General features: G+C 49.7%; 1 protein-coding gene across 5 annotated transcripts in view; it reads right to left on the bottom strand.

Moving 5' to 3' along the window:
* LOC125551410 (1-phosphatidylinositol-3-phosphate 5-kinase FAB1B-like) overlaps nucleotides 1-20,149 on the bottom strand; it is a 37,550-nt gene that overhangs the window by 1,797 nt on the left and 15,604 nt on the right. For 4 of the 5 annotated variants that reach the window (XM_048714638.1, XM_048714636.1, XM_048714639.1 and 1 more), the window contains 2 exons: nucleotides 5,140-6,624; nucleotides 4,252-4,512 (listed from right to left, as the gene is read on the bottom strand). In XM_048714638.1, the coding sequence (XP_048570595.1) occupies nucleotides 4,252-4,512; nucleotides 5,140-6,624 (1,746 nt within the window). The remainder of the gene's footprint in view (nucleotides 1-4,251; nucleotides 4,513-5,139; nucleotides 6,625-20,149) is intronic. The other variant, XM_048714640.1, reaches the window with a different exon arrangement.

Below are 20,149 nucleotides of genomic sequence, written 5' to 3'. Positions count from 1 at the left end.
GTCAAAAAGTGCAAGCAAAGGCCGGGTTCCATAGAGCCCTTTATTTTTTTTCAGAGAAAATACTTTTTCTATATTCCCTAATAAATTCTGAAAAAAAGTATACATGTACACATATAGTTGTAGTATACACGTATAAAATTTCATAAACATACACAGTCATATGTGATCTACACAAAAAAGACAAATACACAGGTCAAAATAGGTTTTTTCTTTGTTGTATTTGGGTCAAATATTTGTCTTTTTTGTGTAAAAAAACGAGTACATGATGTGCTGTTTCAGTACTACTAAGTGTGAGGAGGAGGTTCGCCTTGATGGGCAGTGGTGCCTCAGAAGAACACCTTTCGATATTTGGGGTCAATGCTGCAGGAGGGTGGAGGTATTGATGAAGATGTGAACCATCAAATCAAAGCCGGATGGATGAAGTGGCGCCAAGCTTCTGGCATTCTCTGTGACGAGAGTGCCACAAAAGCTAAAAGGCAAGTTCTACAGGATGGCGGTTCGACCTGCAATGTTGTATGGCGCCGAAAGTTGGCCAACTAAAAGGCGACATGTTCAACAGTTAGGTGTGGCGGAGATGTGTATGTTGAGATGGATGTGTGGCCACACGAGGAAGGGTCGAGTCTAGAATGATGATATACGAGATAGAGTTGGGGCAGCACCAATTGAAGAGAAGCTTGTCCAACATCGTCTGAGATGGTTTGGGCATATGCAGCGCAAGCCTCCAGAAGCTCCAGTGTATAGCGGATGGCTAAAGCATTCGGAGATGTCAAGAGAGGTCGGGATAGACTGTCGGTGTACAAAAGTAGGGGCTCTCCTTTTGACCCCTTTACTTGTGCCGGGCGGTCAGAGCCACGCGTCGCGGCCACACTTAGCAGGGCAGAGGAGGGAAGCCGGAGAGAAGCCGAAGCACCAAGGCAAACAAGACAACGCCAAGGCCGAGAGCACAAAGAGCAGAGGGACGAAACAGATTCCCCCGGCAAGACTCTTGCCGGGGCAGCCTCAGCGGCCCCGACTAGACCCTTGCCGGGGCAGCTCGCCCAACACCAGCGGAGCGCACCACTTTTGAGCCCACCGTTGGGCCAGGGCTCGGGAGGCACCTCCAGGGTGGCATGCAGATCTTTGTGAAGACAGAGAAACACTCAGGATCAGATGAGGACCAGAAGACGGCGACCCTCGGCGGGATCCCAGCCGAGGAAGTTCACAAGGCCCCCGGCAAGACCCTTGCCGGGGATGACAGCAAGGCCCCCGGCAAGACCCTTGCCGGGGATGACGGCGACGCCACGGCAAGACCCTTGTCGGGCCCCCGGCAAGGCATTTGCCGAGGGCATCAGCAAGGCCATTGCCAGACCCGTACCAGCCAAGACTACCACCGTCGTTCGTATGCAGCTGCCAGCCCAACCAGCTGGGCAGACACCTACATGACAACATGCAGCTTCCAGGCCAAATCAGCAGGCATCTGCGTGGCGGCGTGCGGACCTTCATGAAGGCCCTACCACCGTGCCACCTCAGCTGCCTGCCTGTCTACATGGCACTGCATGCATCGCTAGCCTGGGCGCGTGTCGAAGCGAGGAGGAGCGGCGATGGACGGGACGGGCCTCGTTCCCGTCCCCGATAAAGCTAAGGGACACCTAAGCAATGCATTAAATGCGTCTTGTCCTGTAATACGGGCGATAGGCTCGCAGTACTGTAGGCCTTTCCACCTCCTGTGTGCCACTGTGGCAACCCCTTTCGACTATAAAAGGAGGCCTATGGTGTACTGGAGGGGGATTCGGCTCTTTTGAACTACACAGCCACCGTAGCTAGTTCGAAAGCCGGGTGATAGGCTCGCAGTACTGTAGGCCTTTCCACCTCCTGTGTGCCACTGTGGCAGCCCCTTTCGACTATAAAAGGAGGCCTATGGCGTACTGGAGGGGGATTCGGCTCTTTTGAACTACACAGCCACCGTAGCTAGTTCGAAAGCCCAAGAACACTGAATACATCCACCAAAGCAGGACTAGGGTTTTACGCATCCTCGCGGCCCGAACCTGCGTAAACGATCCTCGTGCTGACTGCTAATCCCGCTCTTCTCACGACCCGCGTCCCGGCAACCGTAGTAGGGATTCTTGTGATCCCATAGGTGTCGTTTTTCACCGACATCTTTGGCGCGCTAGGTAGGGGGCGCAGGTGTGAGAACCTGGTCTAGCGGCCGGCTTAACAGTTCCTCATGGCCATGGCTTCTGGAGAAGACAGCCAAGGGAACGACGCCGCCTGCAAGCGCGAAGGACGCCGGTGCGGCGACAGGAAAGCTTAGTCATACGAAACCTTAAGCAATTTCCTTTTTATATATGAGGTTATTGTCCTCGGAGGTCCTGCCCTATGTATGAAAGCCTGCACGCAAAGGGGCCCTTCCGCAATTGGCAACGCTCTTATTCTGTTTCGAGTCCGCTCAACAGCTCAAGCGGCCGAGAGTGGCAGGGTAGCGCAGCGGATGAGAAGCTACTACGGTAGAATCCGCCCCACCTGCCCGCGCACCGTTCTGGGCCTAGCCCAACAACGCGTCACGCTTATATATGGCCCAGGCCCGGGGCTCCTGTCGGTGTACAAAAGTAGGGGCTCTCCTTTTGACCCCTTTACTTGTGCGCAGGCGATCAGAGCCACGCGCCGCGGCCACACTTAGCAGGGCAGAGGAGGGAAGCTGGAGAGAGGCCGAAGCACCAAGGCAAACAAGACAACGCCAAGGCCGAGAGCACAAAGAGCAGAGGGGCGAAACAGGTTCCCCCGGCAAGACTCTTGCCGGGGCAGCCTCATCGACCCTGACAAGATCCTTGCCGGGGCAGCTCGCCCAACGCCAGCGGAGCGCACCACCCTTGAGCCCACGGTTTCCAACACCATCAACCACGTTGGGCCAGGGCTCGGGAGACACCTCCAGGGTGGCATGCAGATCTTTGTGAAGACAGAGAAACACTCAGGATTAGATGAGGACCAGAAGACGACGACCCTCGGCGGGATCCCAGCCGAGGAAGTCCACAAGGCCCCCGGCAAGACCCTTGTCGGGGATGACAGCAAGGCCCCCAGCAAAACCCTTGCCGGAGATGACGGCGACGCCACGGCAAGACCCTTGTCGGGCCCCCGGCAAGGCATTTGCCGAGGGCATCAGCAAGGCCATTGCCAGACCCGTACCAGCCAAGACTACCACCGTCGTTCGTATGCAGCTGCCAGCCCAACCAGCTGGGCAGACACCTACATGACAACATGCAGCTTCCAGGCCAAATCAGCAGGCATCTGCGTGGCGGCGTGCGGACCTTCATGAAGGCCCTACCACCGTGCCACCTCAGCTGCCTGCCTGTCTACATGGCACTGCATGCATCGCTAGCCTGGGCGCGTGTCGAAGCGAGGAGGAGCGGCGATGGACGGGACGGGCCTCGTTCCCGTCCCCGATAAAGCTAAGGGACACCTAAGCAATGCATTAAATGCGTCTTGTCCTGTAATACGGGCGATAGGCTCGCAGTACTGTAGGCCTTTCCACCTCCTGTGTGCCACTGTGGCAACCCCTTTCGACTATAAAAGGAGGCCTATGGCGTACTGGAGGGGGATTCGGCTCTTTTGAACTAGCCACCGTAGCTAGTTCGAAAGCCCAAGAACACTGAATACATCCACCAAAGCAGGACTAGGGTTTTACGCATCCTCGCGGCCCGAACCTGGGTAAACGATCCTCGTGCTGACTGCTAATCCTGCTCTTCTGACGACCCGCGCCCCGGCAACCGTAGTAGGGATTCTTGTGATCCCATAGGTGTCGTTTCCCACCGACATAGACCAAATTTGACATGGGAGGAGTCTGTTAAGAGAGACCTCAAGGATTGGAGTATCACCAAAGAACTAGCTATGGACAGAGGTGCGTGGAAGCTTGCTATCCATGTGCCAGAGCCATGAGTTGGTCGCAAGAACTTATGGGTTTCACCTCTAGCCTACCCCAACTTGTTTGGGACTAAGGCTTTGTTGTTGTTGTTGTTGTTGTTGTATTTGCCTTTTTTGTGTAGCATGCAAATAATCAAATTAGTTGATGAAATTTTATACATACTTGAAGAATATACATATTTATCTATAGAAATTTTGACATTTTTTGAAACTTCTAAATATATTTTGATTTTTATTTTTTTGAAAAACGAGTTCCATGGAGCTCGGTCTTTGCAACGCCGCTCTCTGGATTATATACTATATTATACAGAGGAACACAATATATGGCAATCAAGTATGCAAATAAGTTGTACTTACAGCAAGGAATGCAGTATCATTCCAAACAGCTCTCTCCAGAAGCCGCTTTGCCTTATTCCCGACAAAAATAGGGGAAGTAGGCATCGCTTCAAGCAAGTTCTCATCAAGAAGTACTTTATCACTACCATTTGAATCAGGGTTATATCTTGATCTTGTTGAGCCCTTCAAATCATATAATCTTGTCACACGACGTTCAAATAAAAGATTTTCCATGGCCAGAACATCCATCCTCACCTCCTTTCCACCTTTCAGGCTCTTAACCTATTCATTCCCAAAGGATAATATTGAGTAAGAGATCTAAAAATAAACACTTCTGAAGATTACACATACAAATCAAAATTTCCCACTCCAAAAACCCAAAATGAGGTTGTGACTTTGCAAAGAGAAATATAGCTTTGGCCGCTACTTTCTGAACAGAATGTTAGTAAAGCATTATATCTGAAATTACATGTAATGCAAAATGTAGAGGTTCATTTTCTACATGGCTAACCATCCGAATTCAGGTGACTACGTAAATAACATCAGTATAGAAAGAGGGCTAGTACCTTCCAATACATTCACTCACTAATAGTTCTCCGGAAAAGACTACTAATAACAATAGAATATTCAGTTCCATCCGGAAAAATAACAATCAGATATAGGCTTTTCCAATATAAGCGATCCTCAACAAAATGAAGTCACCTAAACAGTAATGGAAACTACCTGATAAATACCAAGAATACACCTAAACAGTAATGGAAACTACCTGATAAATACAAAATGAAGTCACCTAAACAGTAATATGACCATCAGAAAATTATATCCGAAAGGCAGAGCAAATAAATTTTATTGTTCAGTCAGTGGAAAAGGCGCAAAGGAATTCATGCAGAAAACAGTAATGGAAACTACCTGATAAATACCAAGAATTTTTGCAATGCAAGTAGGACTGCCAGTGCAAATTGACTCGGACAGATATTTAAAATAATCTGGAGCAAATTTCATGAAAGACTCCAATTCCGTTTTGGTAACCTGTTTAATTATGAACCTGTCATCCAGTGATTTTGCAAAGAAAACATTACTCTTGCCTCCTTGAGCACCCCATTTCTTGCAACGACTTAGTGACCTGACAAAGTCACGCTCCGATGGACAGCATATTCTCCTCAATGCATCGAATTGTTTCGCATAGTAACAAATTACTGTGTACTTCACTTGTTCTAGAGGACCTTCATCCCCAAAATTAACCTTTATGTGAGTTACTTTACCATATACAAGTGGATCCGAAGTGGATGGGTTCTTGCTTCCTGGAATGGAGACAATATTGTCGTCTGTTGACACAACAGTTCTTAGAAGTTCAGAAGTAGTATCATCCACTGATTCAGTTAAGGATACACTTCTTGAATCGCAAAGTGGGGGTGAAGTATCTGGTGCCTCTCTTTCCAGCTCATCTGACAGCTGAAGATGGTATTCATGAGAGGCAAGTGCATACGAGATGATGCTAGTAGGTTCATCATCGTATACTCCAATAACAGTGTCATTGATCCCTATAGGAAAGAGAAATTTGGGCCCAATCTGTCGCTCCACTGCCCTTAAGAAAGAAATATAAACAGGTGTGTATTCAATTAGCGCATCAAACCTTTTTGAACGACTCCACTTCTTGTTAAGAGAACGGTACAATTGTAGAAAAGGCATTCCTATCCAATTGGAATGGTCCTCTGCACTATCCCCTAGCTTATTCAGCAATACAGAGGCATACGAAGGTGTAGTATCGCTGATATGTTCTTCTGAGTCCTCTGACGATGCCGTAGAATCTGGCAATGTTACCTTGCTAGTGACAGGATCATTCTCACCAGTCCATTTTGCGTCCAGTGCATTTGACACATCCAATAAACTGGGAAACTGCCCTTCTGAAAGGGTTCGTCGAGCAACAAGATCAGGCTCAAAAGGAACTGAATCCCCATTCACACTGACACTGCTGTACAAAGGTGTTTGGATATTTCTTTGGAGGAAATCCGACTCACTTGTCGGTATCCGCTGGTCAAGATTACAATAACTATTACTTGGATCAACTCCGCTGCAACTCTGTCCACAAATGCTTACCTGGAGGTTTTCAGCATATTTAACATCTTTATTAGCAGCCACACTGCCACTATTTTCTCTTTGAGGCTGTTCTGTGACATTTGGATCAGCAGCACCATCCACGGAATGGATTGTCTCCTTATCGCCTTGCCTGGTGTTAGATAGTTCATGGCGATTCCTATCTGATCTTGCAGCAAATAACAGCCTTTGATCCCACAAGTATGAATGGAAAAGTAACTGTCTCCTCAGCCTATTAATCTCGAGAATGTCTGGTTGACATTTCAGCACTTCCTTTTTCAAAACTTTATTCAGACATCCCTAATTAGTAGAATTAGAAATCAATCAACTGACCTCTTAAAAGTACATACATCCAGGACTAGAGGAAAGGAATGGAATCTTTTATGGTGCTCAAATCATTTCAATGACCACTTACACAAATGTTCTGGAAATTTCTAGTTGATTTCATGTTCAAACAAAGAAGGCTGACATGGTAACACCTTTGTCTTTGTGTTTGTTAACACTAGATCTGTCCCCTACTTAATATGTGTTGAAGTATATGAGGATTGCCCAACCTTCTCCATCAGTTCGGTCCTTTGGTTCAACTGGTTGGTGCACAAAAGTTATTAATATGATATCAAAGCCAAGAGGTCTTGGGTTCAAGTCTCGGCTTTCACAATTCAAATAAAAATCGTTTGCTCTCTTTCTGTTCACATGCAGGCCTTATCGAGACACACGTGAGTATGAGTGTTTTAAGTATATGTGGATTTACCTAACCTTCTCCATCAGTTCTTACTTTTGGTATATGAAACTTAATATGGATAAGACTTAAACATGGACAGAAAGAGGGTGAGTAATGTTTTTAAATCAAATTACAGAAGCACTCACACTCACGTGAGTAAATCCACATTGAAAGTTTCATATACTTGGCTCTGAAAGATTCATATTAATATCTGGGCACCTTAATATTCAAATTACAAAAAGATTCATATTTGCATCTGATTCATATTTGTAGACCCAAGATTTCTTGGCTCTGATACCATATTAAGTTCCTTGCACCAACCAGTAGAAGCAAAAGTCCAAACTGATGGAGATGGTTGTGCAATCCAAACATACTTCAACAATATGCACAAACTTACTAGTCATAAATATACCATTACCCAAAAGATTCATATTTGCATCTATGCACATGAAAGTTGAAAACAAATGAGTTGGGTCTTATTCTCTACAAGGCAAAATGAGTTGGGGCTTTAATGGTCACAGTTATATTTTGATGAGTTGTGCATCGACAGATGCTAGATTTTCTCAGTTCTAACCTCGTCCTTGTAATCAACGGATCTAACAATCAAACTCGTCCTGATGTTTAGCATCAACCACGCGTGGTTAGCGTACGGTTATCCCACTAAAATTTTCTAAACGCTGGATCCCACGCCAACCACTCAATCCCTCCTCTGCCCGCTAGATCTCCCACGCGCCCGGGCGCCCCTGCTCCTCATCCAGCGCGGCGCCCGTCCGCACCCTCTCCTCAGCAGTGCGCCTCCGCACCCAACAGCCCTTGCTCCTTCGCCAGCGCACCTCCACGCTGGGCCGCCGCTGCTCCTCTGCCAGAGCCATGCCGCGCTCGGCCGCCGCCTCATGCGCCTCCACGCCCGGCCGCCGCAAGTGCACGTCCGCTCCACACCTACCCACTCACGCCGCCGACGGCCCTCACCTCCCACGAGACGCCCGGGGAGCTCTTTCTACGATAAATCCCTCACCAACTGGTGCGCCGACAACATGCATATCCTTTCCAGTAAATCATGTTCCGGTATTTATCACAAATGGGAAAAGGCCTCCTCCCTTCCGTCGTCGGCCTCATCTGAAGGTTCAAGATCCGCACAAGTCATCTGAAGGTATTCTTCTCCGGCCTTGTCGTTCTGCAAGAGACGAGTGAATGTTCCAGCAGATTTTGTTTTCTGTTCCACCTCCATTTAGTTTCGACTGTGGTTACCTGATAAACCGTGGAGGACAAGTGCCCGCCCTAGGAAACCAGAGAAATTAATTGTCAGAACTTGTTTGGTCCTGATGCTTCCAGTTGGCATTTGCAGATCATCTTTTCATACTTGCTGAAGCGCTACCTTTCTTAAAAGTTGTACGCATACAAAAGCCGCAACCCTGAGTGAGCACAATTATCCTATGGCATGTAATTCAGAGTTTCACTTTTTAGTACTTGAGAAGTGTCATTTTTCTTGAAATTTGTACAAATACATGCTGCTGGTCTGAGTCAGCACAACTTCCTACGGTACAAAATTCAGAGTTTTCCTACACATTCAGATTACTGAGAATGCCATAATTGCAAATACTTTAGAGGCATGATGTGTAATTGCAACAATTATCAATAATAAGGTCTTGTGTATTTTGTAATTTTCAGGTCCTTTGATCGATCTATTCTGCGTCAAAGGTCCCGTGCATCTGTGGCAAATTCCGCTGCAGCCTCAATTGTACGTGTGCTTCAATCTATTTTCATGTTGTTTTCTTGGGCCTTGGTGTTTTGTTTCTTGGGTGTTTGACGAACGCTGCACAAATTAAGCTACTGTTAACAATTTCAGAGGTGTAGGTTGGCCTGCACCTCGTGTGGGCGGAGGTGAAGCACGCTTTAGTCTGTCCCTCAGAAGTTGGGCCCGCCAATGTTTTTAAAGCAGTAAAGCGAAGCGAGGCGCTGGTTGGGGGCGGGGCTCACCGCTTAAGCGTAAAGCGAGGCGGCGCTTTAGACTGATCTAAACCTAATGGGCGGTAGATTAGAGAACCATTTAGTGAGACATATATACCATATGTTGCTGGTTGTAAAGCCCACATAACATCCATCCATTCCACCCTCTTTGCACTTGCTCTTCTCCCCAAAGAGAATGCAGAGGGCAGGAGCCATACCTTATGCTGCTGGTCTGGTGGAAGAGGGTTGCACCAGAGGAGGGGGGAGGAGTTGGAGCTAGAGAGGAGGGGGAGGAGCTATTGCCAAAGAGGAGGAAGTTGCTGCAGATCTGAGGAGGAAGCTGCCACCAGAGGTGTTATGTTGTGATCCAAATTCAAGTATAAAGAGAAAGGCTAACTTATAACGAGCGAGCGGAGCGAGGCCCGTCGCTAGTAGGCTTGAGCCGAAGCGGCCTAGGTCACCTGTGTGATATATATGTATCCTTTGTAAGCCGCCGCACGGGATTAGTTGTTTGTAAATCCCTGGCGTTTGTAACCTCCCCTGATATAGTGAAGATTTGTTGGCTGGCGCCCATGGTGTTTTCTCCTTCATGTTGGAGGGGTTTTCCACATTAAATCTTGTGTCTCCTGCTTGTTTTTCATTCTTCGTCGTGTTGCCTGTCGTATCTCTAACAAGTGGTATCAGAGCCTTGTTTCTGTCTAGGGTTTCGACGACATGGCATCGATGAAGTTCGATCTTCTGCTGCTGGACTACGACACGAGGTTTTCCTTGTGGCAAGTGAAGATGCGGGTTGTGCTAGCGCATCCCGATCTGGATGAGGCGCTAGATGGCTTCGGTGGAAAAGAACTGAGAAGCACAGAGATCGTAAGGCTCTATCTTTGATTCATCTTCATCTATCTAACAATATTTTGCAAGAAGTGCTGGAGGAGAAATCTGCAGCAGCTCTCTGGCTGAAACTGGAGTCGGTCTGCATGTCCAAGGATCTAACCAGTAAGATGCACATGAAGATAAGTCGTTCACACACAAGTTGCAAGAAGGTGGTTCGGTGCTAAACCACTTATCGATCTTCAAGGAGAAGCTTTGCAGGTACGAGGCAGGCCTGAGTAGAAAAAATACTACAACAACAGAGATAAAAGCAAGAACGGCAGAGGTCGCTCGAAGTCCAGAGAATCTGGGAAGGAAAAATTCTGCAGGTATTGCAAGAAAGAGGGCCACCTCATTGATGACTATTGGAAGTTGGAAAATAAGGAGAAGTGGAACGGTACGTGGAAACCTAAAAACAAATCCGATGGTGATGGTAAGGTCAATGTTATATCGGGTAATAAGTCTGATACAGATGATGCTTTAGTTGTTTTTGCTGGATGTTTTCCATGTCATGATGAATGGATACTTGATTCTGCCTGTTCGTTTCATATATGTTGTAACAAAGATTGGTTCAACGAAAACATTTATTTGAACTAGCAAACCCCTCTCCCTTAGCGCGCCGCGCCGGTCGCCACTCTGGCGCCGGCGGCCACCCCACTCGCCGCCCTCCACTCCGCCCGCCGCCTGCTCTTCGGTCCGGGGTGGCCGCTGGCTTGCCCGTGCAGTTGCCGGCCTTGCCCGTGCGTTTGTGGAGTCAAGTGGTGCAGGAGCCGCCGCGGCGCGGCCGCTGTCAGTGGGGGGCGCAGCAGGCCCGGTCTTCTCGGCGCCATTCGCTTCGCCGGAGGGCCTGGTCCCTCGGGCGGGTCCTTGCGGCGATGAGCTGGTGGGGGCGTGCTTCTTGGAGGCGGCTAAGGACACAAGGTTGCTCGAGGCGGAACTGGCACGGGCTGTGCTGGTCACCGTCATTGGTACTAGGCCGGTGGTGGATGTCGACTCGGCGGCGCACGCGCTGCACGCGGCGTTTGGCGTCTGGCTGGCGGAGATGTCTGTCCGTCGCTTCTTCCCTGAGGACTTTCTGGTGCTCTACCACGACGGGGCTCTCCGTGAGCGCATGGTGCGCGCCGGGCGTGCGAGCGCGTCCTGGTTTGAGCTTTCCCTGCGGCCATGGCTTCGGCAAGCCCAAGCAACGGCGGCGTCCCTACCATTCCTGGTCCCAATCTCGCTGCGGGGTGTGCCTACCCATGCTTGGAGCCAGCGGGCGGCGAGCACGATCCTACGGTGCCTGGGGTATGTCGTCGGGTGGAGGAGGACACGGCGAGCAGGGCGGACTTCAGGGTTTGGCTACGCATGGACATACCAAGCCGGATTCCAAGGCGGCGCATTCTCTTCATCGACAAGCCCAGGCGAACACTCTGGTCGGAGGCAGAGGGACGGCGAACTGCTGCTTCGCGGTGCTCTACGGCTCTCTGGTATCCTATCGACATCACCGTGCTGGCGGACGGCGAGCTGGACGACGGTGGGGCGGCGCCACCCCCGTCGCCTCCCCCATCCCCGTCTTCGGGGGACGATGACCATGGCCCTGGACCTGCTGGTAGGAGGAGTCGGGGAGGCCACGGTCACCGCGCGGATGGCACTGGTGGAGGCTCGGCGAGCACGGCGGAATCTTCGACCGCGGTGGCGCTGCCGGCGGGCACGCGCGCGCATGTTCAAACTAGGCACGCGCGGGGGAGTCGCGTGGTCAGCAACAGCTGCGTGGCCAACGTCAACGGATCCCCTGCGGGCCCTGTGGATCAGCTACGCGGCGGTGATTGGCTGGGTGGCGCCAGCGGTTCCAGTATGCGGGCCCATGATGCTGCTGAGGTGACTGTTGGTTCCCCTCCATCGGTGCAACTGGTCTGATGGCGACAATTGGAAGATTTAGGACCGGTTGCTTTGCGGCTGGATGGGCCCAGTGCTTTGGAGCTGGTGCCATGCAGGGATCAGTGGCGGGGTGATTCAGTCCAAATTGGCTCCATGCATATCCATCTGTTGGACCTGCCCGAGGTGGATTCGGCCGGCACTGGGATTGGCGCAGATTCGGAACTGTTGTCGCTGTCCTGCGGTGAGACCGTGGGGAACGCGCAAGTGGAGGCCTGGGATACTTTCCAAGTCAGTCTATCTGGTGGGGACTGCAGCCCACCACCAACTCCAAGGGCTGGCACGCCTCTGCAGGGTGCGGTTCTGGCCCCACTTGTGGAGGTGGCTGACCGGGCGCCGGATCCCAGGCCATGCACGCCTCTGCATGGGGTGCTGGTGGCCCCACAAGGTATCGATGGGGCGGACCGGGCGAGAGATCCAAGGCCATGCACGTCCACACCCATGCAGGCTAGGGACGCGGGCGAGTTTCACATGGAAGTGGGAGTTTTTTGTGCCGATTTGCGCAGGCCGCTTTCCCCGGTCCTGCCGAGACCCGCTGCTCGTGCTATTGCTAACCCGAGCAGGCAGGCAAGAAAGAAACCAAGGCTGGAATACACGCCAAGGCGTAGCGCAAGGATCGCCAAGCATGCTGCATCCAAGCAACAGCAAGTGCTTATTAGAAAGCTATGTTTAGCACATGAGGGTGAGGCAATTTCGAATGATGCGCTACGGATGTACGTGAACTTGTTCTCCCGCCCCCTCTCGGATGCGCACATCACAGCGGTGCTGGCCCTGTTCGGTTGGGAGTCGCCTCCGGTGCCACTGGTGGACGGACCGTGTGTGGTCTAGCTGCTTGGGCAGCTTGGTGGTTGTGTAGACCGTCTCAATGAGTATGCAACCGTTGAAAGTGCTAGTGTGGAACGTCCGTGGTCTCAATGCTCGAGCGAGGAGGAATGCGCTGTTACAGGTCGTGGTGGCGGCTAATCCGGCCATCATCTGTCTTCAAGAAACTAAGCTACAAGATGTATCGATGAACATCATTCGGCAATGTCTCGCAAATACATATGAAAGTTTCTTCTACTTGCCGGCTGCGGGTACTCGTGGTGGGATTTTGGTAGCTTGGGACGAGTCTGTTACCCACCTATCTAGCCCGCATTACACTAATCACACGCTGACCGCACTTGTTAAGTGCCCAGAGGATGAGCAGGTTTGGTGGCTTACTTATGTTTACGGCCCACAAGATGAAGCAGACAAGATAGAGTTCATGCAGGACTTGGTGGATATCCGGGACCTGCACGCAAGGCCTTGGTTGGTTGCTGGTGACTTCAACCTCTTGGCTCGGCAGGAGGACAAGAGCAATGCGTTGATTAACCGGAGGATGTTGGGGAGATTTAGAGCTAAGTTAAATGTGTTGGAGCTCAAGGAGCTATATCTCAATGGGAGGCGCTATACATGGTCCAACGAGAGGCAAAATGCTACATTGGAAAGAATCATCACGTTTTTGTCTCAAATGAGTGGGATGAAGCATTCCCATCCTGTCTTCTCCGCTCTAGGGACGGCGATCTCTGACCACTGCCCGCTCATGTTGGAGATGAACACTGAGATTAGCATGCGGAAAAGATTCAAGTTTGAAGCTTTTTGGACCAAAGCGGAGGGATTCATGGACACGGTGCAGTTGGCTTGGGAATCGACGCCGGTGGCGTCGAATGATTACCTCACGCTTCATAACAAGTTGCGGGCCACGGCGGTTAGTCTTCAGAGGTGGAGTGCTCGCTGGATTGGGAATGTCGAACTCCAAATTGCAATTGCCATGGAAGTGATAAAACAGCTGGATGTTGCTATGGACACTGAAGCACTATCGGATGCGGAGAGGGATTTGAGGAGTCGTTTGAAGAAAAAGCTACTTGGGCTGTATTCGCTCGAGAGAACCATCGCGAGGCAACAGTCTCGAATGCTGCAGCTGCGGGAGGGGGATGGAAGTACCAAGGCTGTTTCATCAGCAAGCAAGCCATCGGCAAAGAAAGAATCTACTCCGATCGGTGATGTATAATGGGACCATTTACACCGGGCAAGAGGAGGTGGCGTCAGCGGTGGATGCCTACTATGGCACGGCTTTTGGCACTACGGAATCAAGGAACTACACCCTTAACCTCCAGGATCTAGACTTGCCGCATCTGGATCTATCGCAGCTGGAAGAGCCATTTTCTTCTAAGGAGGTGGAAAAAGTAATCAAGGATATGCCCCCCGGACAAAGCACCGGGGCCGGATGGGTTCACGAGCCGGTTCTATGCAACTTGCTGGAACATCATTAAGGGAGACTTTATGAAGGCCATGAACTGCTTTTACAATGGGGATGTCCGAGGTTTGGCTACAAATCCCTTGTTACTCTTTTGCCCAAGAAGGACGGTGCCTTGGAGGTGGCTGACTTTAGGCCGATTAACCTCATCCATGGGGCAATAAAGATATTTGAGAAGGTGCTCGCCTGTAGGTTGGTGACACAACTTTCGAAACTTGTGGGGAATCACCAAAGTGCTTTCGTGAAGGGTAGATCTCTGTACGATAACTTCATGTTGGCCCAAAGCATGGCTCGAAGACTAAATGCCCTACGAATGCCTACGGTGCTACTCAAGCTCGATATTTCAAAGGCATTCGACGCTGTACAATGGCCCTTCTTGGTTGAGGTGATGTAACAACTTGGCTTCGGCCCAAGTTGGAGATCATGGATATGTGGAATACTTGCAACATCCACCACCAAGATTATGGTGAATGGGGACCCCGGGGACACCATATACAACTGCAAGGGGTTGCGGCAAGGTGACCCGATTTCGCCAATGCTCTTTATTCTTACAATGGAGCCCCTGTAGAGGCTGTTTGATCGGGCCACGAGTAGAGGTATTCTGGAACCCCTGGCCCGGAGAGGATTGAGGCAACGTTTGTCCATCTTTGCGGATGACGTGGTGGTGTTCCTCAAACCTACACCGGTGGAGCTTGAGGTTAGCAAGCGTATTTTCGCCATGTTTGGGGAGGCGTCGGGATTGCGGATAAATATGAGAAAATCAGCTGCCCTCCCAATAAGATGCAATGATCAGGAAATCAATATGGCAAGTCAGGAGTTGGGTTGTCCACGAGGATCCTTCCCAATCAAGTACTTGGGATTACCTCTGGCTTTGAGAAAGCAAACACCGGCACAGTTGCAGTACTTGGTTGATCAGATGGCAAACTGCCTACCTAAGTGGAAGGCGGCCCTTATGCCAAAGAGTGGACGGTTTACTTTGCTACAGTTTGTGCTATGCGCCATGCCCATCCATGCAATGATGGCATTGGACCTCCCGGTGAAGACTATTGCAGCAATGAACAAGGTGTGTACAGGGTTCCTCTGGTGTAGGAGGGCCACTGCGAACAGTGGTAACTGCGCAGTCGCTTGGGATTCGGTATGTACACCAAAATGGGCCGGTGGATTGAGGCTGCCAAACCTCAGATGGCTCAATGTGGCCATGGAGACTAGATGGCTTTGGCTTCAAAGTGTTTCGAGCAGACCATGGAGCGAGTTCAAGATTAGGGTTCCGCCGGAAGCGGAACTATTGTTCCAGGCAGCGACTATGAGCGAGGTGCATTGTGGGCTTACCACGCTCTTCTGGGAGGACCGTTGGATAGATGACATGAGGGTGCAAGACCTTGCGCCGAATATTTATGGCATGGTACCGCCGCGCACCAGATCGACAAGGCTTGTTGCCCCGGCAATGGAGAATGGATCCTGGGCTTTGGATGTTGGCCCGAAGATGGGGGAGGAGGCACTGACGGAATTCTTCTCGTTATGGCTAAGAGTAAGCACGTGGGAGCCAGAGGTGGATGTGCCAGATAAGATCTCTTGGGCCTGGGAGACTAATGGAAAATACTCGGTGAGGTCGGCGTACGCGGCAAAGTTTTGGGGCCATACGATGGAGCCAATGGCGGACCTGACTTGGACATCCAAAGCACCTTCCACTTGCAAGTTCACCTAGCTTGCTCTACGGGACCGGTGCTGGACCTCGGATAGACTTGCGAGGAGAGGGCTACCGCATCAGGATGCATGCCCCCTATGCGACCAGGAGGAGGAAACGATTAACCACGTACTACTTGTGTGTTTGCTAGATCAACATGGGCGGTGGTATGTGCGGCTCTAGGAAAGCCGAAGTGGACACCGACGGCACAAGACTCCCTGCACACATGGCTCCGGGATAAGCAAGGGCCCAATAACCTACGGCAAAAGGATCTACATACCATCTTTATTCTTACACTATGGGAGCTGTGGAAACATCGAAACGCTTTGTGTTCGACGGAGCATCACCGTCGATGGAGGTGCTTCTAGGTAGAGTTCGGACCGAAGGAATGACTTGGTCGGTAGCTGGGAAGTTTAAAGGGAATGTAGACCCCTTCTTCCATAGTTTACATAGGTGGACGAGTAGTGAGGAGTAAGTGTAAGGTACTTGTTTAAAACTTGGTGGAGGCATTCTCTTGCCTTTCTTTAATATATAATATGCACACTCGTGCATGTTTGAGAAAAAAAAGATTGGTTCAGTACTTATGAGTTTGTGCAGAGTGGAGATGTTGTGCGTATGGGAGATGACAACCCACATGAGATTGTGGGCATTGGTTCTGTTCAGATCAGGATGCATGACGGCATGATACGCACATTGACAGATGTGAGACACATACCAGGCATGGCCAGAAAACTCATCTCGCAGAGTACTCTTGACGTCAAAGGGTACAAGCACTCCGGTTCAAGTGTAGTTCTGAAGGTAACAAAAGGTTCCCTCGTTCATATGATAGGTAACATGAATTCTGCTATGTTATATATTCTTAGAGGAAGCACAATTACTGGTACTGCTGTTGCTGCTGTTACTTCTGATAAATCCAGTAAAATTAATATTTGGCATATGCGATTCATAGTGCGATTCCCTTTAGATCAATCCATGCTAATAAGCATATAAAAATTAATCCAAGTTGCCCTGCGTGCGACTTAGGGCCGGACAACATCAAACATTTGTTGTTTCAATGCAAGCTAGCTATGGATGTGTGAAATGCTAGGCACGGATGATATCATCAAAAAGGCCATCGGAGTGGATCGGGCTGGAGAAGTGATACTTGAACACCTGTTGTGTTTAAAGGATCATGAAGTTCATATCCTGGGCCTACCTAAATTGAGAGAAACAGTAGCCACTGCAGCATGGTACCTGTGGTATGAACGGCGGAAATTAACTCATGGAGAGGCCACCCAAACAGCAGCACAAATCAGTGTGGCTGTGAGAGGACTAGCGGCGAACTACATTATCTCATGTACACCCAAAGCTAAACAGAAGGTAGGCGGGTGGAGTAGACCAAGGTTCGGATATGCTAGACTGAATGTGGACGCTAGATTTGATATGGATACACTTGAAGGATCGGTGGGAGCAGTCCTTCGTGATCACAACGGCATGTTCATTGCTGCTGCAAATGAAAAAATAGACATATACCTTGATTCATTTACAGCAGAATCTATTGCGGTAAGATTTGGAATGAATCTAGCCCGTTCTGCTGGATGTAGCAAGATCGAAAACAACTCCGACAGTGTAGAGGTGGTTGAAGCTTTAAAAGAGGGCAATTCCTCTTCAGTTGCTAGTGCTATATTCGATGATTGTTATTTCATGTCATTAGATTTCAATCAAGTCATTTATGAACATTGTAATAGAGAGAGCAATCAAGTAGCTCACGAATTGGCTAGGTTAGCTAAGTTTTCTCCTCCTAGTTGTTGGATGGATACTGCCCCTAGTGCGGTTATTCCCTTTCTTGTAAGCGATGCCACTATTTTGATCAATGAATAAAGAAGGAGATATTTGTCAAAAAATATTTGGCATTTGCGCCTTGGGCATATGAGTAAACTTGGCATGGCAGAATTAACCAGGAGAGAACTTCTGGATGGGTGCAACATAAGTGAGTTGGAGTTTTGTGAGCACTGCATTTTTGGTAAGCACAACAACGATTACGAGTCGAACGACTAGTCTAGACTAGTCGCTCGACTAGTCTATGAGTCGCAAAGTGGCTGTCGACTCGGTTTCTCGTGTAGACTACAAATACGAGTCGAGCCAGTCATCGACTAGTCGACGACTAGTCTGGACTAGTCAACATGTTCGAGTCGAACGACTCAAAAAACTGGGGGAGTATAAATACGATGGCTCATCCCGTGTGAGACGAGACCTAATCCTTTCTTTCCTCTCCTCACCCTCCTCACGCCGCCGGCTGCTGGACGCGCCCGTCGAGCCCTCCTCGTGCCGCCGGCCCCTGGACGCGCGCCGCCGTGGATCTGAAGCTCTACCGTCGCCGGCTCCACGTCGCGGATCCAAAGCTCCACCGTCGCCAGCCCCACGTCGCGGATCTGAAGCTCCACCGTCGCCGGCCCCTCGTGCTCTTCTCCTGCTCCTTCGTCTCGCGTCGACGGCCCCTCGTGCTCTTCTCCTCTTCAGGCAGGTGAGCCTCAGTGCCTCCTTTCTCCTCCTCTTTCTTCTTGGCTTGCTGCTGGTGTTGCTCTGCCTCGCTGCTGGAGGACTGCTCGTGCTGCTCTGCTTGCTGTTGGTGCTGCTCTGCTTGCTGCTGCTTGCTGGTGCTGCCCTGCTTCCTGCTGGTTGCTGGTGCTGCTAGACTGACTGTGTTTCAATTTCCAGGTCCTGAGGTCTGAGGTACAATGTCTACAACACCGGAGATATGTCAAGTAGTGTGTTCAGCAGCAGCTGCAGCTCAAGCCGATGAGCATTACGATCCATCGAAGGATCCTGCAAGGAAGCCACGTAGGAGCAAGGACCCAGCATGGAAATATGCCTTTTGGCCTGATCTGCAGGACAAATTGACACTCCAGTATGTTCTGTGTGGCAAAAACATCACTTCTGGAGTGCTAAGGACAAAGAAGCACCTTGGTGGGGGTTACACAAAGGTGAAAATGTGTCTAAAAGCAACCGATGAGATCAGGAAAGAGATGCATTTGTACATGAAGACCAACTCAACCAAGTTCAAAGCCATGCAACTTGATGGGGATGAAGTTGAAGCAACTGATGGAGATGGAGGAGAGGAGTAGGTAGAAGCAAGTTCAAGGGCATCGAACAGCACCGCAGCCTCCACGAAAAGGAAGGCTTCTTTTATTGTGACGGCGCCGGTGGCGTCAAAGAGGACAAGCAAGTCAATTGCAGATGAGGTTAGGAAGACACCAGAGGAGGTGGTTGCTGAGAGGCATAGAGCAGGAAGCAAGCAGTTAAAAATCAAGGACTATGGAACAAAGACAAAAGAACAAAAAGATGAAGTAGATGGTCATGTAGCTGACTTTCTCTATGAGAATTGCCTTCCACTCAATATTATCAATTCGAGAAGTTGGGAGATCCTATTGGAGTCTGTAAGGCAGTATGGATCAGATTATATCACACCTTCTTACCATGATGTGAGGGTACCATTACTTGAGAAGGCAAAGCTCAAGACTGACACTTTGAAGGCCAAGCGTCAAAAGGCATGGAAGGAGTATGGTTGCACTCTCATGTCCGACGGTTGGATGGACATGAGTGGGCGACACTTGATCGATTTTCTCGCCAATAGTCCTGCAGGTACATTCTTCTTAGGGACAGCCAATGTTTCTTCTGAGTCTGTTACTGCTGAATTGGTAGCAAAATTATTGGGTGAACAGATTGAGGCAATTGGGCCTGAATTGGTAATCCAGGTCGTTAGCGACAATGGCTCCAACTACAAGGCAGCCGGGAGACTTCTAATGGATAAGTATCCATCTTTGTATTGGACACCTTGTGCTGCTCACTGTTTGGATCTTATGCTAGAGGACATTGGGAAGATAAGAGAGTTCCGTGATTGCATTGTTAAAGCAAAGAAAACAACCAGATTTATTTATGCCCATGGTAGGATTCTTGATCAAATGAGAACCTTGAATGGCAAGAGAGATCTTGTAAGGCCTGGAGCAACTCGTTTTGCAACCTCCTTCCTCACATTGGCCAGCATGTGGAAACAACGCCATCATTTGAAAGCACTATTTGTTAGCACAGAATGGCATGCAAACAAGTTGAAGCTCACCCCACCAGGGAAGATGGCTGAAAATACCGTGCTCTCTGTGACATTTTGGCAATCGGTGGAGAACTGCATGAGAGCTTCACAACCCATTCTTGTTGCTTTGAGGATTGCTGATGGTGATGACAATCCAGCAATGCCCGAAATTTGGGCAGCCATGGATGTTGCGAAGACACACATAAAGGATGCATTGTCACAAAGGCCAAGCCTACAAAGTCAAGTGCTAGCAATTGTTGACAAGAGGTGGGATCACCAGATGGAGCAAAAGCTACATGGGGCTGCAATGTTTTTGAACCCCAGCAAGTTCTTTAAAATGAAGGAGACTAA

The sequence above is a fragment of the Triticum urartu genome, chromosome 4, assembly GCF_003073215.2.
Source record: "Triticum urartu cultivar G1812 chromosome 4, Tu2.1, whole genome shotgun sequence".
Classification (NCBI taxonomy): Eukaryota; Viridiplantae; Streptophyta; class Magnoliopsida; order Poales; family Poaceae; genus Triticum; species Triticum urartu.
The sequence above is the reverse complement of the archived record's forward strand: the minus strand, read 5'-3'. Positions and strand labels throughout refer to the sequence as shown.